This window comes from Triticum aestivum, chromosome 2B (genome assembly GCF_018294505.1).
Source record: "Triticum aestivum cultivar Chinese Spring chromosome 2B, IWGSC CS RefSeq v2.1, whole genome shotgun sequence".
Classification (NCBI taxonomy): domain Eukaryota; kingdom Viridiplantae; phylum Streptophyta; class Magnoliopsida; order Poales; family Poaceae; genus Triticum; species Triticum aestivum.
The window spans coordinates 272,617,611-272,630,653 of NC_057798.1; the positions used below are offsets into that span (position 1 = coordinate 272,617,611).

A 13,043-nucleotide genomic window follows, 5' to 3' on the forward strand; every position below is an offset into this window, starting at 1 on the left:
TTATAAATTGTCACGAATTAAATTTTTTCATTAATTTGAAAAATATTCAAAAATATGAAACTGTTCACGAATTTGAATAAATATTCGCTAATTTTGGAGGTTATTTTATATATTTAAAAGTATTTATACAAAATTTAAAGCTAAGACCAAAGAAAAAAGAAAAATGGAGAAATAGAAAAAATAAAATGAAACCGGCAAGACAGTTGAGAAACACAGAAAAAAAGGAAAATGGGCGAAGAACCTGCTAGAACGTTATCTTTTTTTTGAACACATGCTAGAAGGTTGTCGAAAACCCGCTCTGGCGGTGACAGGAGGCAGGCCCAGTACTGTACAGGATTTGCGTTTTGTACCATTTACACATTATATTATTCCTTGCCTTAAGCGCTAAATAGGATTTTCGCTGTTTAAAACCCTCCGGGCTCGCCATTCAGGCTTTTCCACGGGCGCCGCGGCCGCCACGGAAGAACCGCCCGGCCCAGAGCAGACTTACCCTGCATCCATCTATCTCCCCTAAAACCCTAAAAACACGACAAGCCCTACTCTGCCTCTCCTCCCCAGAATTGCCGCCTCTCCTCTCCTCCACCGGAGAGAGAAGCCAAGGAAGGATGCCGCGGATCACTTCGGTGGACAGCCCCGGCTGCCCGCCGCTCCGCGCCATCACCACTGACATCCTCGGCCTCATCAAAGGTACTGCCGCCTTACCCGACTTCGCCGTCTTCCCTCCGCCGCCACCTGCTGCTTACTGTTCCTTCTCCGTTTTAATCCCCGCGCAGTCATCGAGGCCCGCGCTAGACCGGCGGGCATCGCCAAGGTCGTCGAGACGTGGGGCGAACCCGACGCCTCCAGGGCCATCCTCGTCGCTTCACTCGCCGACCGAGCAGTCGACCCCGTCAGTCCCCTCTACCAGCTCAGCTCTCTCTCATGAGCCCTTGGTGAATCACGGTTGCTCATTCCTATAATCACGATTGTCTGTTTTGTTGCGGTTTGCAGGTTTTGGCTGTGGCAAGGAAGAACGGTGTGGTGAGTGACTGCTGCTGCTTCTCAGAGTTGGGATGCTTACCTTGTGTCTCTTTCAGTTGGTTGTTAATTCCAAAGGTTTCTGTATAGGTTGAGTTGCTGAATCCCCTGAATGGTGATGCTCTGGCCGTTGTCAAGTCCTCTAGGACAGAGCAAACTGTCGGAGCTGTGGAAAATGATCCCCTAGTCGCCCTGCACCTCTTCAGAAAACATGCACCAGACTTAACCACGTAATTTTCACATGCTGATAATTTTCCCCATAATAGATATCTTACAACGCGTCTACACCTGTATTAAGTATCCATGTCATTGAAAAGTTCATTGCTCTTGTGCATTTTGGTGATATTGGCCAAATTGTATTTACATATAGTTGCCTGTTGCAGGTTAGGTACATTTCTTGCTTGTACGGAGAAGGGCAAAGCAAGTGTGAGATCTGTTGCAAAAGAAAACACGGCGTCTGACTCGGATGTTGGCCCATCAAGCACTTGGGACGTGTGTAACAAGGGTACATTGCAGTTTTCATCTGTGGATGCTGGTGAAAATTATGCAGTGTTCGGAGGGTGAGTTGACTATAACCTTTAGCATGCGATTATCTAATACTGTATGCTTTAAAAACTGCTGTTGTGCTCCATTCCTTTTATCTACCAGCTTTTCTGTCTGAGATGTGAAAATCATTCAGGAAATTTGTGGTGTTTTAACAGTTATTTCATTCATTTTAGGAATGGTATGGAAGTGAACTTGTGGGATATCACATCTTGTAGTAAGATGTGGTCTGCTAAATCTGTAAGTGCCAATCTGTTTTTTGACTTATTAGCTGATATTGTAGCAAACTTTTATCTGACTAATTTTATTTTGATCTCACAGCCCCGAGCTAACAACGTCGGTATATTTACCAAACCTTGGTTCACTGCTGGAACTTTCCTGTGCAAGGATGATCACCGTAAAATCGTAGCCTGCACAAATAATCATCAGGTACCATATCTCATCACTGTTATGCTAACAGAATTCCAAATTTAATCTTGTATGGAAAAAATTGCTCAATGTTTGTGTTAGAATTTAGCAAATTTAACCAATTCAGCTCTCTGACTGCAAGGCTGCTAGTTGATGGGGTTTTGTTATGATGTCTGTTAAATCTGTGTAGTCCTCTCATAGCTTATAAATAATGGTACCATTTCATTTGCTTAATTGGCGTGTTTCTACTTTCTTTTATGCTAGGCAATGATTAGCTGTGGATGTTTGCTACTCCCTCCATCCATATATATAGGGCCTAATGGTTTTTTTTGAGACTGTCTTTGGCGATTGATAAGATTAATAGTATATGAGATGTATAATGTGAACATTATATCATTGGAAGCTCCTTTCACGTACGAATGTGACGGTATTCTTTGTGTAACTTGCATGTCATATATTATTCCTCTAACATGTGGTCAAAATTAGCCTTGAAAAACGCATTAGGCCCTATATACATGGATAGAGGGAGTAGGACTATTTGCATCTGTAATATATTATGCTGCACTGACGATGACCGCTCAACTTTACTACCACTAATGATGTTTTCATTTTGTGTTTACCAGGTTCGCTTATATGATACTGCTTCGCAAAGAAGACCTGTTGTTTCAGTTGATTTTAGGGAGTCACCAATCAAGGCAGTTGTAGGGGATCCAGATGGACATACTGTCTATATTGGGACAGGAACAGGAGACCTCGCTTCCTTTGACATGAGAACAGGTATGACAAACAGATGGTGTGCAGTATCTTTCAATGGAACCGAGTATTTTTGGAACATGTGCCTTTTCTGTCTAGTGTTAAAGTAGCTTATATTCAGTTTCGGTAACTAGTTTTGATTTTTTAAGGTTTGAATTTCGAGGTACACCACCGGTGTTTTCTTAAACTTCAACCTATGTGTCACAAGTCTACTCCTTTTTAATCATCAGATCCACTTCATGTTTGCTGTTTTGTATAGGCAATAATGGTATGGAGTACCTATATTGGTCCGTTTCTTTATTTTATTTTGTCTAATCGACAGATAGTTAGTGACATGCTGTTGCAGCTAATGGAAATGGTAGAGTTGAAATATTTATCAGCATTTCTACATGTTGAGTTCGATGTATAACGTTTAACAGATCGGAGATTGCGTAACACTTAGTTTATTATTAAATATAATGACATGGACAAATGATTATGGCTAATAACAACCCAAGGTACAATGTATGCAAGTATAACTTATTTTATAGCGTTGTGATTGGTGTGTACCTTTTTTACAGGAAAACTACTTGGATGCTATGTTGGTAAATGCAGTGGAAGTATTAGATCGATAGTTAGGCATCCGGAGCTGCCTTTGATAGCATCTTGCGGTGAGTAATAAATTTTCATTTATTTCAGATTGATTTATTTTGAATCCAACATATAGTTTTACGTTCCCTCAATTTTGTTGTGCACTTTTTACTTTTTATTAGCTGTCTTTGTTTGTACTTCTTTGAACTAACTCGGGATATTATTTTGGTCTTTGTAGGATTGGACAGCTACTTGCGAATCTGGGATACAAATACAAGGCAGCCACTTTCTGCGGTATGTCTAAAACTAATTTCACAGCATTCAAATTAAGCTTGAAGTTTGTTGTTAATTGATGCTGTTTTTTATTCACATTGCTCTAATTGTTTTCTGGTGCATTTTGACATGAGTGTGTATATAAATGAATTTATTATAGTGAGCAGGAAGATATCATTGACTAGCCAAATATCTTATGACTTAATCTTGGGTTACTCTTTATCACTCCCTCCATATCAAAATAGAAGATGTTTTTTACGCTAAACTAGCCTACAAAAATCTCTTATATTTTGGTACAATGGAAGTACCTAAAAAAACATATATCCTAAAATTGAGTGTGCAAGTTCATTTATACGTCACGGTGTATATGATGGATGATTTTTCGTTTCTATCTTGGCTAGCTTTGTACTCTAGTTAATTGGCCTTTAGTGATTGCGCTACTGGTTATACACCATGGTTCTTCATTTTAAACTCTTCATGATGTAACACATGTTCATTGGTTGGTAACAGGTCTATCTCAAGCAGCACCTCACGACAGTGGTTATTGATTCACATTTCTCAGCTGAAGGTTCGTCTCCTCTCTCTCTCTCTCTCTCTCTCTCTCTGCGGGGAGTTTCTTATGTATTTTTCAGTAGCTATTCTGTACTAGTATATGGCATGTGCCATGCACGTGGATTTATTTAAAGATTATTGGTGGAAACAATGAAAAAACCTGGATCATATTTGTAAAACGAATTTGTAAGAGAAAGTAATAGCTATTTAGTTACAACACATATTAAGCTTTTACTCTTTTTTTGCGGGAGATATTAAACTTTTACTTTCCTTGTGTTTGTGATCTGATAGCCAGGCAGACCTATGAATTGTATGTGTGCACGTGTATGAACTTTGTTAGATGAAAAAAGAAGCTAATGAATAGGTAGTATTAAGCATCTGATTATTTACTAATTTATGCCTTACTGAGGCATGCACCTTTTCCCCAATCTCTCATCACGTGTAGCAGAAGTACTTGCCTGGTCCTGATGGAATAGCTTGCTAGTAGTAGTACTGTAGCCTGTAGGAGCAGTGCAGCACTCTTAGGGGAGCCTGCCAGAGATTTCTAGGTGGCAATGGCCACTGGCTAGTGGGAGAATCATGAACTTTCATGTAGTCTCTCTGTCACGGTGGCAGTCTGGCTGGTGGCAGTCTGGCAGCAATGGATGTGCAACACCGTGAATCCATGCACCGTCAGCTGTTAGATTAGTCTATCCGACAGTCAACGCATGGCCACGCAGCCCTTTATCTAAATCAATTGAGTGTGAGCCGTCAGATTACAAAGATCCAACGGTCTATATCCCTCCCTATTCGTACACTATATAGGAGTATAGATATAGATATAGATTATATGCTCTGTTTTCCGTTGTCGTTGTGGTAAGTTAGATGTGAGAGTGGCCATTGTTGTTGACATTCATGTCATCTCAAATAGTGACTGTTGTAAGGGCAAAGTGCTTCCTTTAGGACTGTACGGACTGTACCATGCTGACTTGTTAAATTTCATTGGATGTGAAACTGATAATATAGTTATGAGATTATTGCTTCTTTTTACTCGAACACTTCTGAGTTCTGACCTGTAATCTTAAAATGGCGTACATCTTAACTGCATCTCGATGGATGCCTTGAGGCTTGAGGTACTGTGCTAACACTAGTGTTGTGTCTAGAATCTGAGGAGACTAAATCCAAGCAGTCAGATTCTTCAATGGTTGCTGAAGCTGCGGTCAGAAGGGAAAAGAAGAAGAATGTATTAGTTGAAGAGGATGAGGAAGGAACTCAAATGGTGGACCCTGATGACTGTGATGCTGAAGCAGTCATCAGAAAGGAAAAGAAGAAAAAGAAGAAGAAAACTGTTCCAGAGGATAATGAAGAAACACAATTGGTCGACCCGGATGAAGGCGATGCTGAAACAGTCAGAAAGGAGAAGAAGAAAAAGAACAGAAGGGTTGCAGAGGATGAGGAAGGAACTCAGATGGCTGAACTTAATGGCAGTGATGCTGAGATGTATGCCCCAAAGAGAATAAAATCTGAATCTGGCGAAAGAAGCAAAGGCATGAAAAAGAAAAGTAAGAAGCAACAAGTTGCCTAGGACATTTGGTGTGCTAGAATTATTGACTTCTGACCACGGTGCTTGCCTTAGTGAATTTGTAAAAGAATGCCTTTTAAGTACAAGTTCATTCAAACTTGAACGGTATGGTTCATTTGTATTTTTTTCCTTGAAATATTACCTGCTGTTTTACAATATTATGGTAAGTGATTTGAAAATATTATCAAACTTGAACGGCATGGTTCATTTATACTATCATCTGACTCTGTGTTCTCATCTTGGTTAGTTTGTACCGAAGTAGCAATGGTCTAGTTTAGCGTGGACATCGTCAGTCCTGTTGGTGTAGTGAAATTAATGCAAGTTCCTGGACATTTGAAATTTGAACTATTTTTGGCTGAAATGTGTAGGATCTCTGCCAATCGATATAAGATAATAAGTATATATGCAAGTGTTGGGTGAACACATAAGATACGGAGTCGTGTTGCAGACGAGGTTAAAAACCATTTCGATAATTTCATGAGACAAGTTGACCAAAATTGATTTTTACACATAGGTCCCTTAAGGCTATACACTTTGGTTGGAGACTGTGGCCAAGCCAAAGTGTGGCTAGCCACACAAGTATGGCAAGCCACACAAGTGTGGCTAAGAAATTGGACGCCAAATTTTGCAAAAGTTGGCAAAAAAAATTGTCTCTTTGACAGGTGGGCCATAGGGGCAATAAAGTGTGGCAAGCCAAAGTGTGGCAAAAACCAAACACATGCTTGGCAAACTGTGGCTGCCAAATTTTGGCTTGGCAAACTGTGGCTGGGAACCAAACAGCCCCTTCATCTCTCCATATGAACAGTGTTTTTTTCATATGAGCCTTTGCCTCTCACCTGTATAAACTAGTATTAACTTGTCTCCATATGGAATCAGGGAAGGATTCTGTCAATCTTATTATGAGACAGCCAAGCCATATAATTTTCCGCCATCTTTCTTTGCTACCAGTCATGTGATTGCCAAACAGCCCAACTGTGCTGGATAACTTGCTGAATCAAACAGCTTCAGATCGCCAGCTTTTAGCTAAGTTTATGTCATGATTCTCAACTCCAGGATCAGGGATGATGAATTCATCGAAGTCGGATAACGTTTTTAGTTGCGCGCTCAGTGATGCTATTGTTTTCTGGCAGTCTGCTAGTTTCCCCGCAGCACGAGCTAGCTCTTTCTCCTGTACAAAGTGATGGCACTCCAGTTACTCATCAGAAAAACATAATAACTTGAAAGTCTTCAACTTTTCATCACCAGACTTGGTTGTGATAGTTAAGAGATACCGTAAAATTTACCTTTGTGATGTGCAGGTCTGTACTTGCCATAGGTTTCACTTCCATTGGTTTTGGCTGATGATCTGGAGCTCTGCTGCACAATTCCTGTTTCAAGTCATGGCAGTGCGCGTTCAACTCCGATGATTCTGCTCTCTCTTTGAGAATTTGTTCCTCGAGCAAGTAAATCTTTCTGTGCAATTCCTCTGCTTCTTTCTCTTTGAGCTCGAACCGGCTCGTCATTTTGTTCTTCTGGGCTTCGGAAGCGTCCAGTGCAGTTATGTAGGCTGATGACAAGTTCTTCTGCGTCTCCAATTTAATTTCCAGCTGGCCGGCATTCTCCTTGAGGCTCTTGATTTCAGCTTGCGCCGACTTGAGTTGAGATTCCAGTTGTGCAATCAACGGCCCTTGTTTGTCCAGAGTCTCTTCAAGCATGTTAACCTTCTCATTCAGGGCAAAGACGTCTGAATTGGCGGCCTGGAGTCGAGATCTGAGCTCATTTCTCTCTGCTTCCAGCGCTTGGAGATCACGGCACCGCTTTGCGGATTCAACAGACAATGCCTTATCTTGCTGCTCCAGGCCACACACCTTTTTTTGGAATGACACAATTTCTTGTCCTGCCAGCTCCAGCTCAATCTCTGCACCCTTGATCTTTGCCTCCAGAGCATCGACGGCACGACATTTCTCTGTGAGCCTCCTCTCTAGCAGGGTGATCTTGTCGCTGTATTTTCTGGCGTCAGACTCGAGCTGAGCACGCAGCTCTTTCGTCTCCGACTCGAGCGCATCCATCTGCTGGTATTTTGTTGCCAGCTCCAGCGTTAGCGCCTTTTCCGAGTCCAGCCGTTCCTCCAGGATGCGCCCCTTGTCCAACAGGCTCGTGATCTCGCCATGGGCCATCTCAAGTCTACCCTCCAGATCGTTCCTCTTCCTCTCCGCGTCTTGCATTTCGGCCTCCATGGCATGCCTCTCTCCGTTGACGAGATTCAGCTGCCTCTGCATCTCAACTGATCTCTCCTTTGCCACCATTGCCCGATGGCGGCAAGCCCTCAGCTCGCGCTGGGCTTCGTGCAAGGCTTTATCCTTCTCGGCCGCCATCTTCCTGGCCTTCTCCATCTGACCACCGGTGTCCTCGGCATAATTGCTCCTGGAGACGGCGCCGTTGGCTGACGCAAGCTTCTCCATCTCAAGGAAGTCATCCATCACAGCGATGTCGACTGTGGTTGCTAGGCTTGCACTCCTTGTCTCGGTCTTGTACTGGTCGAGCTCGGTGATGAGAGCCGATGCCCATGAGTCGGAGCAGTCCGACTGGCAGTCCGTCACCGACTCGGCACAGAGGGAGCTCGGAGTGCGCCGGAGGTCGCTGCTGAAGGAGGGCCTACGTGCAGTGGCCTGCCCAAAACTCCAGAAATGTTAGCTTCCAACACAGGAGGACAAGAATCGTCCTCTTCACATAATATAATGCCTCCAATGAAACTACGAAGAACGAAGGATGTCATCACCTGCAGTTTTCTGCACTCGTCTTCGAGCTTGGCCGCCTTCCTGATGCTCTCGAGCTGCTGCTTGCTCGCCGCCTCCGCCGCCCTCCTGTTGAGCTCCTTTTCGATGGTCCTGAGCCCCAGTTCCTCCGTCCTGGCGAGCAGCTGCGCCTTGAGAGCCGAATTCTCCTTCTCCAGAGAGGCCAGCCTGGAGCTAGCATCGCCGTCACTGGTCACTGTGCTCTCGGACTTGGCTTCCAGCTTGGCCTTGAGCTCGACAATCCGCAGCTCTAGGTCGGTTTTGTCCGACTCCCACTGCCGAGACTGCAGTGCCAGCGCGCCCTGGACCTTTTGGTCCTGCTCTTCCTTGGCGCGCCGGAGCTGCCGGACGCATTCCTTGAGCGCGCCATCCAGCGTCGAGTTCTTGACAGTTGCAGCATTCAGCTGGGCTTTCAGCGATGCCATCTCGTTTTCGGCCTTCTCCCATCCTGGTACGAGAAATGCAGGCAGAATCTGCTTGTAAATAATGCTCAATCAAAGGCCATAGAGGAGGTGCATGCTACTGTTTCCTCTCGACTTAAGCTTGTGATTGAAAAATGATACTAGTAAATTCGTGTGTGGTGCTTAATCTTGTTGTTCAGTCATGTTTAACTGCACTGCATACCTAAAACAGCTTCTTCGGCAACTTTGGAATGCTGCTTCACGAGATCATCTTTCGCACGAATATCCGATACCACAGAGGGAAGCCTCTCGCTCAGCACCTTGACTTTCACATTGCTGTTGTCCTGTGCTTCCTTGGATGCGACCTCCGGCGATTCCGGGGAACTCTTGAGGGTGGTATCCTAACCAAAGAGGAGACAGACGAGCAGAGTCAAAATTGTTGTCCCGACAGAAAAAAGAAGCAAACATTGGTTAGACTAACTTGGCTCATTTTTCAGCTTGTATGGAGAATGTTTAATGCATAAGCTCAAGCTTAGGGCAGTTGGGCAGTTGTTCCTCACTGTTGCATTAGAGTATTGGAGGGAGGGAGAAAGACAGCCTTGGTCAAAAGACTGCAAGTGAGGGCAGCAGCAGCACAATCAAGTAGCAGTGGTGCACATGAAGAGAGCTGGAATCTTGATTGCTCTCTCTGCGCCAGCAAGCATTATGAGGCATTTGTGTTGGGCCAAAGGTGATGGTGCAGCACATGGAGATGGAGTGGCCACCAGAAAAACTGCATCTTGCCCTTGTTGCAGCCATAATGTTGGCAGAGAAAAGAGAGTGCCAACTAACACATCATCCTTGGTATACATCCATGGATAGGTAGGGTAGGCTTGTCCTGTTAGCCACTCTGGTACAGGGACAATAGGACCCCTTACCATTCCCTTCCCTGCTTCAGTTGGAGGCCTACTAAAATTATCACACAGCCATGAAGATTGGTCAATGTTGCCAACCAAAGCATCAAATGAGATTGAATCCAGTCCATTATTGTCATGTGGCTGAGATGAATTGTGTGCCTCTGTACTAACATGGTAGAGGTACTGTTCGGTGGTCTAGGGCGTGTATCATAGTATTACCATTTATTACCAGAGAGGAGACTAAGACAAAGAAAAAGAGAAAATTTTATTCCCCAAAGAATGACAAGCAATCTGGCTCTCTTATATATGCTGATGAATTCTGATCCAGCATTGGAAATCACTATCTAGCCCTATCCGGTACGTGACATCGATTTAAGAGTTCACATTGCAACTTGGCGATGGATTAGAGACCCTAGAGATGTGTGATTGGATGAAACCTCACTCACATGTTTGCCATGCCACATGGCCTTCTCATTTTCTCTGGGCGGCACATGTTGCATGATCTGTTAAGGGGGAGGCGTGTAGGACTCTCAAAGTCAATAAACATGTCTGAATTTCCTCCACCGCAAAAGAAAGAAAAGGAAGATGTCTGAACATGCATGCTTGTAAAACACTCCTTGACACTACACATGCATTATTCTTGAGTATCAAATCTTTTTACTTTACTGTAGGCCAATTTCCTTTTGTTGCTCCTCTGACCGGTTAATAGTTGGTTAAATGATGCAAGGCGAACAGTGGGAAAGTGCCGCAAAATCGCAGAAATGGAAACCATCAATGTAGTGCAGGAAGAAGGATAACAAGAATCCATTTGTTTCTCCTCTCACCTGTTCATCAGTTAAAGTCTCGGATGGGCAGGAGGCGGAGCTGTCGGTTTTGGTGGGGGCAGGAGCCTTGTCCGAGATGGACTTGCGGCGCCACGGCCAGCTCCGGCGATCCATCCAGGGAGGACTAGCTAGCTCTCTACACCCTTGGGTTGAATGGTGCCCCTGTTCAGCAATCCAGGGAGGAGTACATGATCACTCTAGACACCAAAAAGGGACGCCAGTTTACTTGAAGAAGAGAAACTTGAATCAATCCAATGCATGTAAGACAAGACAAATCATGCATATCATCAGCTCGATTAAGATGTTCACTGTTGCGTCCATTCTGAAGAAATTGGCAAGAATCATGCGAATTCCAGCAATTCACTGATCCAAACACGCAACCACGTATAGTATAGTAGCCAAGGCAAGGACAAGAAAACCATCCACGGAGAAGAAGGATAAACACCAGACCAGAGCAGACCAGACAAGACGACGAGGAAGAGGAAGACACGCTTCAGTTTTTTGGGAAGACAAATACTGCATCACTTGGCAGTACCAAAATAAGCCGAGTTCATCAAGAAACACCACAAATCCTGGTCTCCGCCGCAACAGCAAGTCATCGAGATGGAGAGAAGGAAAATCCAAGAGCGGGGAGGAGATTCAGGCGAAGAAATCGAGAGGACAAGCAAGAAATGGAGGACGCACCTCCCGAGGGCACGGCAGCAAGACCCAGCAAGTGAGCCCTTTCTCCTTTCTCCTTTCTCCTTCCTCTTGGAGCAGGCGGGGCGAGGCGAGGCGAGGACGGACGCGATACAGGGAGGCAGGGAGCGCGAGCCTATGGTGGCATGTCGTCTGCACTTTGCGCCCAAGATTCTCAACTCCTACCTGGGCCTAGCTAACAGCCTTTTTTTTTTTTAAAAATATACTGCTGTCAGCTCGGAACGTACGTACAAATGGGGAATAGACGATGCAAGAAAGACGCAAGGTGTGTGGCCTGGCCGTTCCGTGGGGGAGAAACAGAGGCTTGGTTTCGTCGGAATGTTGAACTCTAGCTTTCTTGTGATAATGGCAATGTGATTAATCGTGCTGGTAGTCGTGCTAACGACTAGTACACAATAACCACTAACCGCTGAGCTTAATTCGATTACAACGGAATGGATGACACGTTCATATCATCCTACTCCGCCCGGAATTTGTCCACACTCGCTCCAGGAATTTCAGGGTCATACAGCTCGTGGAGACACATGAGCAAGGGAATCATCTCCCCTCCCGGAAATGATTTTACCAGTATTTTCTTTTTGGAAACGAGGCAAAGGTTTTGCCATTTTCATGGATTAAGAAGAGGAGCTTATAAACGCACATTGCAAAAGCGGCACAAAGCTAACGAGTTGCTCCCATGACATTACATTATTTAAGTGCTTGGCACCCGGGAAAACCCAGAGCGAAGATTTCACCTTAATAGCGCCGCCGACGCTGTGCGACAAGCTGGATCAAGGATGTCACGCCCAATATGCGACCCTACCCAAAAGAAACTCGAAGGTCCCATCAAGGATAGACCCGCATATTGAAACGCTTTTGCAAGGTGGATATCATTACATTAACATTACATAATAGATGGGGATACATACAAAAGGCATACAATGCCACACGAATACAACATCACAATACATCGGAGCATCATCCGACTACGGATGAAACACAAACAGAAACTCAAACGACATCCACCCTGCTAGCCCAGGCTGTCGACCTAGAACCTATCCCTGATCGAAGAAGAAGCAGAAGAAGAACTTCAATACAAGCAAACATCGCTCTCGCGTCATAATCATCGCATAAATCTGTACCTGCAACTGTTGTTGTAGTAATCTGTGAGCCACGAGGACTCAGCAATCCCATTACCATGGGTATCAAGACTAGTAAAGCTTAAAGGAAAAGGAAGGGGTAAAGTGGTGAGGCTGCAGCAGCGACTAAGCATATATGGTGGCTAACATACGCACATAAGAGCGAGAAGAGAGCAAGCGGAACGATCGTGAAACTAGCAATGATCAAGAAGTGATCCTGAACTCCTACTTACGTCAAACATAACCCAGAAACCGTGTTCACTTCCCGGACTCCGCCGAGAAGAGACCATCATGGCTACACACACGGTTGATGCGTTTTAATTCGTATCTGGTGTCAAGTTATCTACAACCGGACATTAACAAATTCCCATCTGCCTATAACCGCAGGCACGGCTTTCGAAAGATTATACCCTGCAGGGGTGTCCCAACTTAGCCCATGATAAGCTCTCGCGATCAACGAAGGATATACCTTCTCCCAGGAAGACCCGATCAGACTCGGAATCCCGGTTTACAAGACATTTCGACAATGGTAAAACAAGACCAGCAAGACCGCCCGATGCACCGACAATCCCGATAGGAGCTGCACATATCTCGTTCTCAGGGCAACACCGGATGAGCAATCCGTACAACTAAAACCAGACCTCAAGTTTCCCT

The 13,043-nt window shown here is 44.6% G+C and overlaps 2 protein-coding genes across 2 annotated transcripts; one reads left to right on the plus strand and one right to left on the minus strand.

The window, feature by feature from the left end:
* Positions 1–438: 438 nt before the first annotated feature.
* On the plus strand, positions 439–5,888 carry LOC123044729 (WD repeat-containing protein 74). Its single transcript, XM_044467568.1, has 12 exons — positions 439–687; positions 774–889; positions 991–1,020; positions 1,108–1,247; positions 1,401–1,577; positions 1,737–1,800; positions 1,882–1,989; positions 2,592–2,745; positions 3,282–3,371; positions 3,530–3,585; positions 4,075–4,132; positions 5,259–5,888. Exons 1-12 carry the CDS (start codon positions 606–608, stop codon positions 5,678–5,680), a joined length of 1,497 nt encoding a protein of 498 aa, XP_044323503.1. The 5' UTR covers positions 439–605; the 3' UTR covers positions 5,681–5,888.
* A 423-nt stretch (positions 5,889–6,311) lies between these two features.
* LOC123044728 (filament-like plant protein 3) lies at positions 6,312–11,544 on the minus strand. Its single transcript, XM_044467566.1, has 6 exons — positions 11,257–11,544; positions 10,573–10,734; positions 9,076–9,253; positions 8,436–8,899; positions 6,961–8,325; positions 6,312–6,845 (listed from the first exon to the last, which is right to left on the minus strand). The coding sequence occupies exons 2-6, from the start codon at positions 10,684–10,686 to the stop codon at positions 6,672–6,674; spliced, it is 2,295 nt and encodes a 764-aa protein (XP_044323501.1). The 5' UTR covers positions 10,687–10,734; positions 11,257–11,544; the 3' UTR covers positions 6,312–6,671.
* Positions 11,545–13,043: the final 1,499 nt, after the last annotated feature.